Here is a 13,585-nt window from a genome sequence, read left to right as displayed (position 1 = left end):
GTTCTTATGTTCTTAAACAATGTAAATTCATGCCCATGGAGCACAGGCTGAAAAACAAAACTGTCAATAATATCTGGTATTTGAAACGCAAGTCAATACATAACATGTCAACTCATGTCATGTATTTCACACAACTGACACACACAGGAAAGATACCTATCCATAGTTTCCACCACAACTTCTATCTCATTTAAAAGGATAAGCAGTTTGCTGGGCCGAATTGTATTTCTCAATACAAGATAGACCAATTTTGCTGGCAAACTCAAATGACCAGGCTCGTAGTGTTTTAGTTGCCCAGAACACTATCTGCTAGAAAACAGAAATGTTAAAACTTAGCAGTTTTAAAGCAAAATATTCCATTGTTTCCCACAAACTTTAGAAGAAAAAAATCCTAATCCCAGATGGTGGTCTTGCATACTTCATCAAATTCTCAAGTAGAACTGGAAATTCTTGTGAGCAGATTTTCTGCCTATTTTCTTGGGGTTTAGCGTGTGGGTAGGAATAAGACATTTTGGTCATTTCTGGTCTTGGTCATTATGGCAGAGGGGTACAAAATAAGCAGAGAACATGATCCTTTCAACTGGGAGGGATGGAAAGCAGTCAAGTGGCAGCAGGGAGTAAGGCATTGGGACTATTTTGCAGGGAATGATTGATCAAATGCTGCAATGAGAAAGCAAAATTGACAAATTTACATCGTTGTGCTCGAGCTCTAACAAACACTATTTCAAAATAAACACATTGCTCAACTTCCAAACTCCACTTTATTACCATTTCCCATCCAGTACTGAAAAACCATAGGACCGTACCCAGTGCTACAAAACCCACACTCTACTTTCCCCACATATGAGCATCCTGTCACATCCTCAGCACATTGCAAAATACTTTGAGGCACTTTTTTTTAAGTAGTTGGGTACTGTTGTACTCATATGTAGCAGCCAATTGTCCTCATCAAAGTTCAAGTCCAAAAAAAAATATTGCAGGAAAATGGAATTGAAATAGAAGATCGGCCATGATCTAGTTGAATGGCAGAGCAGGTTCAAGGAACCGAATAGCTTAATCCTATACTCTGTGATATTCTTTAACTGCCGGTTTCAAACACTGTACAATAAGTGCAACAGTTTGAAGCAAAGGCAATGTTTCACAAATGTGTTGAACACCATTACCTGTGAATATCTGTTGTTTCATGACTCCATTGAATACTCTTAGTTTGAAAGCAGGAATAGCATGGTTATCAAATTAATGTAAATATGGGTAAATGTTATCAAGTGCTGCACTGAAATGGCATTTGGAAGGAATCATCTTAAAGCCACAAAGTAAACATTTTTGATCTGAAGTGTAAATGACAAAAGGAAGCCACAACAAGTATTATCTATACTTATATTTGTTGATTTGTTCTGTACATGTCCTTAGTAAATAACATTTTAGATTCACATTTCAGGAATTCTACAAAATGTTTGTGAAAATTTGAAAGCAAGACCGTGCTGACCACCCGTTCAAATACTTGCCCAAATCCCTGAAAGAAAATAAAATGGATTTAAGCATCGACTATTTCTGCCTCATATTGATTCACAGTTATTCTCTGCCACAATCTTCAGAGGTAGATTTTTTTTTTGTTCTCATCACCTGAGGTTTCAACCGCAACACTCCCAGCTAAATATGTAAATGCATCGTCAGTACAGTATTACTTTGCCACGGCAAAACATTGATCAACAGACAGAAAACCCATTCTAATCAGGCAGTACTAGGAAGACATGCTATGCACCAAACATCTCTACTTTTGCAAAATATTGGACATTCAAAGTAGAAATACAGGTCATCTGTATTTTAATCTTTAAAAAAAAATCCCAGTTGCAGTAATATCTGGATTAGAAGCTGCATCTTTATTTTTCAGCCTGATTAGGTAGGAAGACCAATATGGGAAATAGCTTTTTCAGAAACCATGTTAGATTAAACAGCAGTTTTAAGAAAACATACTGAAAAGTCCAGAGTAAAGCGTTATTGTTTTCAGTACTGGAAATGGTGCCCACCTCTCCCCTCCTCTTTCAAAGCTGCAGCCTCTAACCTCTTAAGTCACTCAGTGTGATTTTTACAAGATGAATTGAACAAGTTTGTAACTGGCTTATATTAAAGCCAGTCATGTGCAAGGAACAGCAGCTTATAAATAGAACACAGTCCAGTCTCTCATTATCGTCTTACCAATTGCGAAATACTTTGAATAAAATACTCTAGAAAACATGTATATCTGTGGATTAACGCATTTCACGCCGCCATTTTTTCCCTTCCATTCTTGACTTATTTTAGGGTACAGCTTTATGAGGATTGACAGAAGCCTCTAATACCTTGCCCCAAAGTGAACATTCTTCATATTCAAGCTAAGGCAGTGTGTTTCATATGTGGCCACAGAAAAGTGTAATCTTTCTGTGGCCAATATGCACTTATTCATACTTTGCAGCAAGAATTTCTCAGAGTTGTCCGTCCAACACCCCTGCCTCTCTTTTTTTAAAGCCCAGGGATAACAAAGGTCAACTGTAGCGCCCCCACAACCCCCCCATCACCATGACTGAGACCAAGTCAGTAGAGATGAGGGGTCGGACACAAGTACTTCTGGTCTGTGACTCAGTACAGCAGGGAGCAAAACCACCTAATAACCACTAGAGGGTGTTGAGGGAGTAGATTTAAATGTGAGCAGAATGTCGACTTCTTCATTTTCAATACATCAACTGAAGCTAAATTGCTGAAGCCATGCCAATCACAATTCTGAAAACCAAGCAACATATTACACCTCGCACCAGAAGGAACAAACGAGAAGGCATACTATTTTCAATAGATTTTTTACTCCCTCAGATTAAGTCATTATAATGAGAAAATTAAAACTGGCAACAGTCTTACACCACACTATTCACCACCGCCCCCCCCCCCCCCAAAAAAAGCTGCAGAAAGTAAAAACCATGTTCTTTTACGACAAGCTAGCGATCTGGTCTGTTTGCTCAATGTTATTTATGAAATCTCAAAACTTCATTGGGTGGCTGAAGCAAAATATTTCAAATCTAGTGAGCTCCTCTGAAGAGATGATTATTTAGAACTTGTAATTCATTTGCACAAAGTAACTGCTTTGTAAAAAAAAGAATTGCAGTAAACCTCTTCAAAACAAAATGGTTAAAAAGGCGGTTTTAAGTGCTATGGACAGTTTTGCCATACTAACAAGTAAGGGCTTGGTATTGGAATGCATCCTTTGAAGCGATTCATGGAATATTTAGAATAAAATGCAATGGAGTGTGAGAATTGGTCATTCAGATAGCATTGAGGAAAATCATCAACTTGATTTTCTAAATTAACTGCACTGGTCAATTGCTGCTAATTCAACAAGACATTTAATTTAACATCTCAAAATCAATCATTTAATCAATGTAGTGCACAGTATTAGGTACGTCTTGACTTTGAGCTAGCAAAAAAAGGATACAATTCAATCACAGGAGTAGTATTTTGTTCCTGCCCAATAAACAAATGATGTTGTTTTCTTGAATCTTACAGGGCTAATGATGGCAATTTTGCAAACAGAGACATTACATATTATCCTATCAGTGGGGTGTTTTCAGTACCCAACAGCAGGATGTGGGCTCACATTATTCTAACTTGTACCTGAATGGTTGGAGCGTTTACTTCTCCATTGACCTGCTGAGCAGGCATTATCTACTTTCCCTGACAAGCTGCCAAACACTTTTACAATTAAGTGGATTACCTAAAGCAGGCAGTAATTCTGCTGGCCAATCTCGGATACTGTGAAGTGGGCAGCAAAATGAGGTGATCCAACTACCTAGGAGAGACTGGATTGTACTAATCCATTCTTTCTATGAAATAAGTGTTGGGATTGAACAGTTTATCCCAATACATGAAAATCACGATCACAGATTTAATTGCTCAGTGTATGAATTGTTGGTTACCTACCTAATGGATTGCGTTCAAAAATTGGACTTGATTTTGAGCTAGAGAAATGACTAGCTTAACCAGCGATGTAAAATAACTCAGTTTATCTCGTTTAGTTTAGCTAATTAGATAGCACTTAAGCTTCAGGTAAGTACCACTCGCTTTCACTATTTGAAATGCATGTAAAATATTCTACTGATTGTGTGTTGGCAGTCCATCCATGCAATATTGTAGGCAATGATGCTGAAATATGGCAACTTGCCATGAGGTATGGGTTAAAATTCATAGCATCAGGTACCAAAAATACCAGTTGGTGGAGAAGAGTCTGTGTTTCTACTGCCTGTTCAAAGTAAACTTTAGTCAGAGCAGGTTCTAACAGCGCAACAGTCCCTTTAACCAACTAACGTGTGTGAGATGCCAGACTGTCTTTCTCTGTATGAAGTAGTTCCACGTGTCTACACAATAATCTGTCCTCAATCTCACAGTAACTATAAAGTGCATCTTACTGTTCCATGGTACAGAATACATTGCGCACCAATTCACTCCACAGAAACAAAGCATAAAATATACTCTGATTATAATGATTTGGAAGTTCATCAGAGGCTGCAAATATAAAATCAAGAACAGGACTGAACAGAATGGCTCAAGATCAGCTTCAAATAAACTTGATACCTTGACTGAAAGGTAATAATTAAACCGGTTACTGGTGAGGAAAGTGGCCACTTCACAAGCATCGTTTGAAATGAGGATTTGAGAACATTGAACTGGGGACACCTCTCAATTTGTGCATGGTGAGATTTTTTTCCTGAATGCTTCTGCAGAACTGCTGTTTTTCGAACAACATGGCAGCAATAGAACTTTAGATTCAACTGAGATCACCAGCCTATCAGATTGTAGGGCAAGCAGCCATAAATTAATTGCTTGTCTATTAAAGAAGGAGCTCCTCAAGTGTACACAGATTGGATTTTTGTTACTTTTGAGGTTTCCTCCCTCTTTTGGCAATGGCAAATACACAAAATACCTTGTTCACTCTAAGTGAGACCTCAGTAACACAAGGTGTCTGTGCATCCAAGAGGATGGGAAATCCACTTTGCCACATTCAGAGCTTGATTCAATGTAGGCAGCTTCGAGAAGAATGGCATCCCAAGCATACTGTATACAAAAAGATAAAAGCCTCTCGCTCCCAAATCTAATTTTCAGTTTTTTGTTAAGTATCTGCACGGTTATGGTGATTCCCAACATGTGATATTGCAGAGAAGCTGCAGGATACACGAGGGAATAGTACGCAGTCTACCTTCTGCAGTAGAGCCCCTACTGCAATGCACTATTTGCGCTATTTTGTAAATTCATATGTAGAAAACCACATTCCATAGTGCAATACAACTTTCACTTGTGCTCCAGCACTTCAGAGAAGTTGGTTCTTTGTTTCATCTTCCCATAATTTCTGTCCACTCTTCGTGGAACTGATTCTGGATACAGTTCCAGAGGCACCTGAACCCCAAGGCCATTCCTCTTGAGTGAGGCTAGGGTAAAGGTTTTGTTCAGGCTGCTCCAGATTAATGGCTTTCTCTTGGCAAAGGTAAATTTCATCAAGTGCTGAAAGCGACTGAGGTCCACACGCAAGAGCCAATAAAGGTGACTTATAGCTACATAAGAGCAACTAAGAATTAATAACTGTACTAAAGGTCTGGCATTGTGCTTGCTCTCTCTGAATCAAAGGCAGATGCTGCAAAGACTGCTGTTAATTTTGAGCTCAGGCACCCAGACGCTGTTGCCTGAATTGACCTAAACTCTCAGTGCTGGTTACTTTCATGTGAATGTAAGGGAGCTACATCTCAAAATAGGAATTTATATCCATGAGGTTTGTAGGTTCACATTTCACAACTTCTGGGAGAAAATCATGAGAATGTGCAAAGAACTGAAGAAGAACAAGTGGCACATCAAATGGAATGCTTCACAGATTAAACACTATCACTGACGTGATACTCCCAAGTAGAAAGGAAACAAAGAACCACATCACCATCTTTAGGTACTAGTTCTTTAGGCACACAGGAAACACAGCATCTTCCTCACAAGAGCGCTGTGAACCTGGCAAGAGCCAAGGATAGCTCACAGCGAAGCTTTTTTGAAATGAGCATCAAAGTCAAAGGAGATTTGACAAAGGTGAAAAGGAAAGCTGGCAGGAAGCAACATTTCCCTGTGATGTGTACCGCCTGTTTGTTGCACTGTGTGCCCCCTTTACAATAGCACGAAGCTGTGCACGTCCACATCTTAAAGGGATCGCTTACACTGTGGGACACATTCTTGAGTGGTTTAACGGGAATGCCGCAAAGAGAATACATTAATTATCCAATTGATCGAAACAAACAGTAAAAGTTGAATATAACATAGCACTCGACAACCAGTAGTTCATGAGATGTTTCCATTTCCAATGGAAATATTATCATCAACTCCCCCAAAGAGGAAGTTAAGAATTCTGCTGGACCACTTCCAAAGCTATTCTATAAATGAGTTGATAAAAAAATACACAGGATACTTCAATAAGTCATGTCATACATGTCAGAGCAAGTCAGCGCAGCAGACACTAGTGAAGAATTTGATATATCAAAGAGTTGAGAGCGTGGAAGCTGGAATGCTACAGTACTTTATTTATTCCACTTGATCATAAATGGGTTACACGTTGGAGTGGGGAAATTCGGCCGAAGCCGGGATGATCAGTCATGTCAGGTCACGGTCAGTAAGGAAGAAAACAAATTTTGTAATCTTCTCCAGAAATTTGTCCAACTCAGAGGGGGGCACCGTTGAGGTTTTTTTTTGCCTTGCCCAAATAAAAAGAGCAAATCAAAATGTCCTGCTTTTGTAAAACTACTGGTTGCCCAATGCTATCATATCTGGGCTCACCTTCTATCCAATTCATCATGTGGATGGATTTGCAAATGGCTCAGCACAGGAATTGCAGTTCACATCCTTCAGTATGAGGAGTACGTATATGCTACTAGACCTATGGCTCCAACAGATTGGGAAGAGTACTGTTCACCTACAGATCTGATAGAGCAGGAGAGAGAAGATCAATAACACGGCAAAAACTGAAGTAAAATTCAGAGACAGGGAACAGACAGTTAAATATACAAAAACTTGATTAGGTGGAAAATGGCTTGAATCAGCATTTTGGAAATAGGAATTATACATTTTAGGGCACATAATAATGGGACAGTTTATAAATAACTGTGTCTATTAAAAACAGGAAGACTTCAGAAATCTCTTCCACTCACATCCCGGGCGCAAGTTGGTCATTTTGGTTGAAAATGTGCCAGCATACTTGAGTTGGCATCTAAAAGTTTTTGATTTAATTATCAAAGCTCAACTTTGACCAAGACACTTAATACATAGGTTCAGTGAGTAGACAAAAGAATGGCAGATCAAGTCTGACATGGCAAAATATGAAATTGTCCACTTTGGCAGGAGGAATAGAAAAGCAGTATACTATTTAAATGCAGAAAGAATGCAGAACTCAGAAGTACAGAATGATCTGGGTGTCCTGGTATATAAATCACAAAATGTTAATATGTAGGTACAGAAAAAGATTAGGAAGGCAGATGGAATTCTGTTGTTTATTGCAAGGGGAATGGAATATAAAAGTCAGGAAGTTTTACTGCATCTGTGCAGGGCTTGATCTAGAATACTATGTATAGTTTTGGTCTCATGTGAAGAGGGCACAATCGCCAAAGCAGCTCAGAGAAAGTTTATTCGACTCATAAATTATGAAGAAAAGTTGGACAGCTTGAGCCTATACCCATTGGAGATGATGTTATTGAAACATACAAGATCCTGAGGGGACTGAATAGGGTGGAGGTTTCCTCTGGGTGGAGGAGGCTAGAACTCAGGAACACAGTTCACAAACAAAAGGCCTCCCTTTTAAGATGGAAATTCTCTTCCACAGAAAGCAGTGGAGGCTGGATCCCTGTATTTATTCAAGGCTGGATAGAGGGATCCTTCATGGAAAAGAGAGTTACGGGTAATGAGGTCAGGGGTGTGGACAGGAACGTGGATTTGAGGCCATAACCAGATCAGCCATGATCTTATTGAATGGTGGAGGTGGTTCTAGGTGCCAAATGGCTCCCAGGTCTTATGTGTATTTAGAATGAAATCTATGTTTTATTCCAAATACAGTGATGGGAATGGTATAGTTATTTATTTTTGGTACTCAGTATTTAGTACTCACTAGCAGGCATAACTACAGATACTAAAAGCCCCCACTATACTCCATATGTGTCTCAGTGGTAACCTCAAAAGTGGACCCCACCCCACTCCCCCAGCTGCTGTTTATTTTTCCACCTACAATGGTTCTGAGGGAGTCGGTCTATCAATGACAGCTTTGTGCTGTGGAGATACAAAATCAGAGATGAAGATTGCCAAAACTAATTTCATTTGAAACTCTTGGAGCCAGCGACACATGATTTTCTTTAAAAATCCCCTTAAGCTTTGGTCTAGGTTCAAATCCTGAGGTGAGAGGATAGTGCACAGTTAGCACGGCTACATTGAAAAAAAAACTGTCTCAGGGAAAACATTCCCTTTATTCTTAAAATAAATGAAGGAAAACAATAAATAAAATGGTTGTTTTGATCAGCCTAAAAAAGGAAACATGCTAGACTTTCTTACATCAGTTGCTACTAACAAATTCAGCTCAACTCCAATGGCAGGACATCAGAACCTTCAAACTAACAAAAATGTTGGTGTGCAAACAGCCTGCTAAATTAATCTTAATCCCAACATTCATCTATTGAGGCTAAAAACCAGGCGAGGCTTCTTCCTAACAGTAGGGGCATAGACAGTGGAAAATGGACTAGAAAGCCACAGGACCGAAGGCAATCTGGACCCTAATAATTCATGGGATGGTGCCAATACTTACCAGACAACAACCCCAATTCGAGAAGTGGCATAGACTAGCGGTGCTTCACTTCTCCTCAGCCTGCGTCTCTACTAAGTGGAAGGCATGGGAAGCAGCCAACACCTCCAAAACAATCTCAAAGCTCTGCCCACAAACCCTGTTTCCCATCTATTTTTGTCAATTTGAAGCAATCAGAGACGGCTCTCTGATTTTCCAGCTCTTAACTGTTGCACATCAGCTAAAAGTTCCAATCAAGAGGCAGCGCTTTATGTGGAAAGTTGAGATTTGCGCTAACAAAACAGCCGATAGCAATCCCATCTGTGGAATCATGTCCCAACCAAGTATATCCAGTTGCACTTAAATTGCAAAAACAAGCTTGGTGTGAAAAAAATGTTACTCATCTTGTTATTAAAATTACATGGAAATGTTTACTTTTCGGTCCAAGTATTGAGAGTCGAGGTGGGTTGCAATGTCAAAAATTTCAACTTTAAAAAGGATGAAACAAATGTAATCAATTATGAAAATTTATAAAGTAGACTAACTCGACCCACCATACAGCTACTTGAACCACATAAATTCCTTTTTCCCCTAAGAAAATACAGATATGGTAGAAAAATGTGTAAGAAATTCTCACCACAAAGCCAATAATTACCAAGAACAAGTCAAACAATAATTACACAAAAATATATAAACTCCACACAATTCTTCTTTTAAAACAGATAATCTTAGTCGACAGAATCAATGCCCGAAGCTGCAACAGCATTTTCTAGATCTCCCGGTGAACACTCATGATCTAAAACAGCTGTTGCATGGGACTGCCTTTCTCCTTCCTCCTGATTTGAAGTGTTCACCTCAGCCAATTCTGAAGGATCTGGGGTCTTGCACGGCCGGTATTCCTCTTCCGTCAGGTCTAAAGGCCTGTCATTTCCCGAAAGCTGACACTGAAGAAGCTGCACTTTTTTATTCAGGTCATTTCTCTCTGTCTGGAGAGCCCTGCAAAGCTTTTCCAACCGCTCCAGTTTCACCTGCAGACCCTTGTATTCCTTATCTCGAAGCGTTTTCTGTACAAAATTCAAAAGGGCAAACAAGACATATCAAGTCTCTCTTCAACATGTTACAAATTCTAGTCATTTGCTGTGTGCCTGCTGCAACTACTCTTAAATTCTGAAATGCTATGATAATCACTACAGCACCAAGGGAATGCTACACTGTCAGAGGTGCCATTTTTGGATGAGACATTAAAGTAAAGCCCGGCTCTCTTACGTGGACGGGAAATCATAGAATCCCTACAGCGCAGAAGGTCATTCAGCCCATCGAACCTGCACTGACAACAATCCCACCCAGCCCCTACGTCCATAACCCCACGTTTTTACCCTGCTAATTCCCCTAACCTACACATCTTTGGACTGTTGAAGGAAATCCACACAGATACAGGGAGAACATGCGAACTCCACAACATCACCCAAAGCCAGAATTAAACCCGAGTCCCTAGCACTGAGGCAGCACTCACACCAAAGGCACAATTTCAGAGAGAAGGGAGGTGCCTCCAGTATCCTGGTCAATATTTACCCTTCAACTGATGTTACAAAAATAGATTATCTGGGCACAGTCACATTGATGTTTATGGGACTGTTGCTGCGTGCAATACACTCGGTGTCTTGCCCATGTTACCCACTTACTATCTCAGCACCCGAGGACCATCCATCTCCATCTTGTTTCAAAAGGTGATTTTGTCTTCTGACACCTCCGTGCACAAGGGACAAGTGAAGATTCGCAGCTATGCCATGCTAATTCTAAGCTAAGGGAAGTCTAGGAAGGAACTGAACTGGGAGACCCTATCCCTGTAGGTTTCTGTGCTTTTTTTCCCTCTCCGCTCCATCTTCCCATTTCATTAAAAGCTGCAAAGGAAGAAACAGCCAAAGCAAGGGTCTAATCTTACAAGGGGTTTAAAACTCTATTAAATGTCAGTATCCATTTTGAGAAACACACAGCACCTTGTCTGCTGACCCTCCTAAAGAGAGTACACAAGTTTCACTAGCACAGACCTCTAGCTACATGTTACACATGGGAAAAAGGACAAGAGGAGGGTCAGGGTAGATAAAGGCAGGTGAAAAAAAAATTAACACTCAAATATTTCTGGGTGCCGATCTCCAGAGAGAATGTTTTGACTACGAGTAAATAAAGGACTATTCCTGAAGACCACAATTAACCCATCAGCTCATGCTTAACGTTTACTTTCCACACTGTAGCCGTTATAGTATTTACTGGCATTACAGCTGGAGAACGTGCCTTTTCATTCCAGTCAACTCCATACTGCACTGCAACTGAAGATTCTTTTATTTAAAGGAAATAAAACAGCTGTCAAATAAATGAAAACATGGCAACTAGGGGCGATTGCAGTTAAAAATATTTACCCCATGCTTATAATGCAACATGCAGCTACATGGGCTTTTCAGTGGCACAGGTCCAACAACAGCCATAATTTTAACTGCAGAAGTAATAAATTATGCAATTTTCCTACAGGGTAGTACTCATCATAAAACGTCTACAGAGTAGAAGGTCGCATTTGGCCCATCGAGTCTGCACTGGCTCTCTGAAAGAGCACCTTACCAAGGTTCACCCCGTAACCCTGCATGCTTGCCGTGGCTAATCCCCCTGAACCTACACATCCCTGGACACTAAGGGGCAATTTAGCATGGCCAATCCAGCTAAGCTGCAAATCTTTAAACTGTGGGAGGAAACCAGAGCAACCGGAGAAAATCCATGCAGACACGGGGAGAATGTGCAGATTCCGCAAAGCCAGTGTCAAAGGCGGGAATCGAACCCAGGTCCCTGGCACTGTGAAGCAGCAGTGCTAACCACTGTGCTGCCCTAACCACTATGCATTTTTATGTTGAACAAAGAATGAAAAAATTAGACAAACCTAAGCAATAACCAGTTTTAAAAAAAAGTGCATGCATGATGTTGGAATCATAGCATTTGAATGAATGGGAGTGGTACTGGTATGGAAGGTGCAGGCTTCTGTGCCTAAGGATTTTCACAGAGCCGTGGCCAAGAATCAAATGCAACAATTCTGGACAAACTTCCGAGATATTTGCCACCCCCACATGGAGCACAGAGTGTTCTTTCAATATCCTGCTATTGCTCGCAAAAAGGAATTAGCATTCAAATTTTCATCACTCATTGATAAATGTCAGCACAGAACACACCTCCAACCCTTGGCAATAAAGCAGCTCTTCTGCATTCTCTCTCCCAACTGGCAACGACTGCTTGCCTGCAGAAGTATTGTGAAGCCAAAAATAGACCCTTCAAAAGAGGGCTATTTGAGGTGTAATTTTTCAGAGATCACTGGGACCCTTTAACATTGCACTTCCTAATCCATGCCTCCACCCCCAATCTGAACAGCACTGGTTTATTTCTTCAGTAATATTTTGAATTTCACCCTTCCCATGGTTTTTGACTGTATCCTAAATAAGAAAGTTACAGAAGTGTGTACGCAAGTGTGAAGTTGTCCACTTTGGTAGGAATAATGGTAGGAAGGACTATTACTTACATGGCGAAAAACTGCAGCATGCGACGGTGCAGAGGGACCTCAGGGTCCTTGTGCATGAATCGCAAAAACCCAGCCTGCAGGTGCAGCAGGTGGTTAGGAAGGCGAATGGGATGCTGGCCTTCAGGGAGGTCTTGCTGCAACTGTACAGGGCACTGGTGAGGCCGCAGCTGGAGTACTGTGTGTAGTTTTGGTTGCCGCACTTACACAAGGATATTTTGGCCTTGGAGGGAGTGCAGAGGAGGTTTACTAGGCTGATACCAGAGTTGAGGGGGTTGAACTATGAGTAGAGGCTGAATAAACTAGGCTTGTACTCGTTAGAGTTTAGAAGAATGAGGGGAGATCTCATTGAGACGTATAAGATGATGAATGGGATGGATAGGATAGAGGTGGAGAGGCTCTTCCCGCTCAGAAAGGACAGTAGGACTAGAGGGCACAGCCTCAAGATAAAGGGGGGGGCAGTTTAGAACGGAGTTGAGGAGGAACTTCTTCACTCAAAGGGTGGTGAATCTCTGGAATTCTCTGCCCGTTGAAGTGGTGGAGGCTGCCTCGCTAAATATATTTAAGACCCGGGTTGATAGGTTTTTGATAGGCAAGGGGATTAAGGGTTATGGGGAGAGGGCGGGAAGGTGGATCTGAGACACGACAGATCAGCCATGATCTTATTGAATGGCGGGGCAGGCTCGATGGGCTAGATGGCCTACTCCTGCTCCTATTTCTTATGTTCTTATGTAGAAGCTCAGTTTTACTGAAAAAGATTTATTTTTATTGTCGATCAGTTTTGTGGATTTGCTGCAAAGCTGGTGTTTAGGAAAACCTCATGGTTAGCATTCTTCTGTGCACGCAACACATTGTTCAAGTTAAAGACAACAAAGCGGACAGTTAACAAAGAGATAGCACTCACCTCCTCAGCCATCTGTAAGAGTGCCTTATTATTATTCTCCCACTTAGTGCGCCACACCGTAGTTTCCTTTTCCAGTTTCTTAATTTTCTTTGTCATCTGCAGAAGGAAGAAACACAAGGCCCCATTTGTGTGACATCAAGTTGGAACATAGAATCCCGACAGTACAAGAGACCATTAAGCCCATCACATCTGCGCTGACTCTCTTTGGATAACAGCATCTTATCCAGGCCCACTCCCCCCCCTGACCAATCCCCATAACCCCACTCATTTAGCATGGCTAATCCACCTAACCTCCATACTTTGACACTAAGGGGCAAAT

General features: G+C 40.9%; 1 protein-coding gene across 1 annotated transcript in view; it reads right to left on the bottom strand.

Annotated features, from left to right (window-relative positions):
- Window positions 1–1,363: 1,363 nt before the first annotated feature.
- Window positions 1,364–13,585, bottom strand: part of LOC145353361 (gamma-taxilin-like) — a 63,103-nt gene continuing 50,881 nt past the window's right edge. The window contains exons 9-10 of the mRNA XM_080204036.1: window positions 13,267–13,362; window positions 1,364–9,873 (exon numbers count right to left, since the gene is read on the bottom strand). Of these exons, the coding sequence (XP_080060162.1) occupies window positions 9,538–9,873; window positions 13,267–13,362 (432 nt within the window). The 3' untranslated portion in view covers window positions 1,364–9,537. The remainder of the gene's footprint in view (window positions 9,874–13,266; window positions 13,363–13,585) is intronic.

Source organism: Carcharhinus amblyrhynchos, chromosome 15, assembly GCF_965287045.1.
Source record: "Carcharhinus amblyrhynchos chromosome 15, sCarAmb.v2.hapA, whole genome shotgun sequence".
In the NCBI taxonomy this organism is placed as follows: Eukaryota; Metazoa; Chordata; class Chondrichthyes; order Carcharhiniformes; family Carcharhinidae; genus Carcharhinus; species Carcharhinus amblyrhynchos.
Note: the sequence above shows the minus strand (reverse complement) of the source record. Positions and strands in the feature narration are given on the sequence as shown.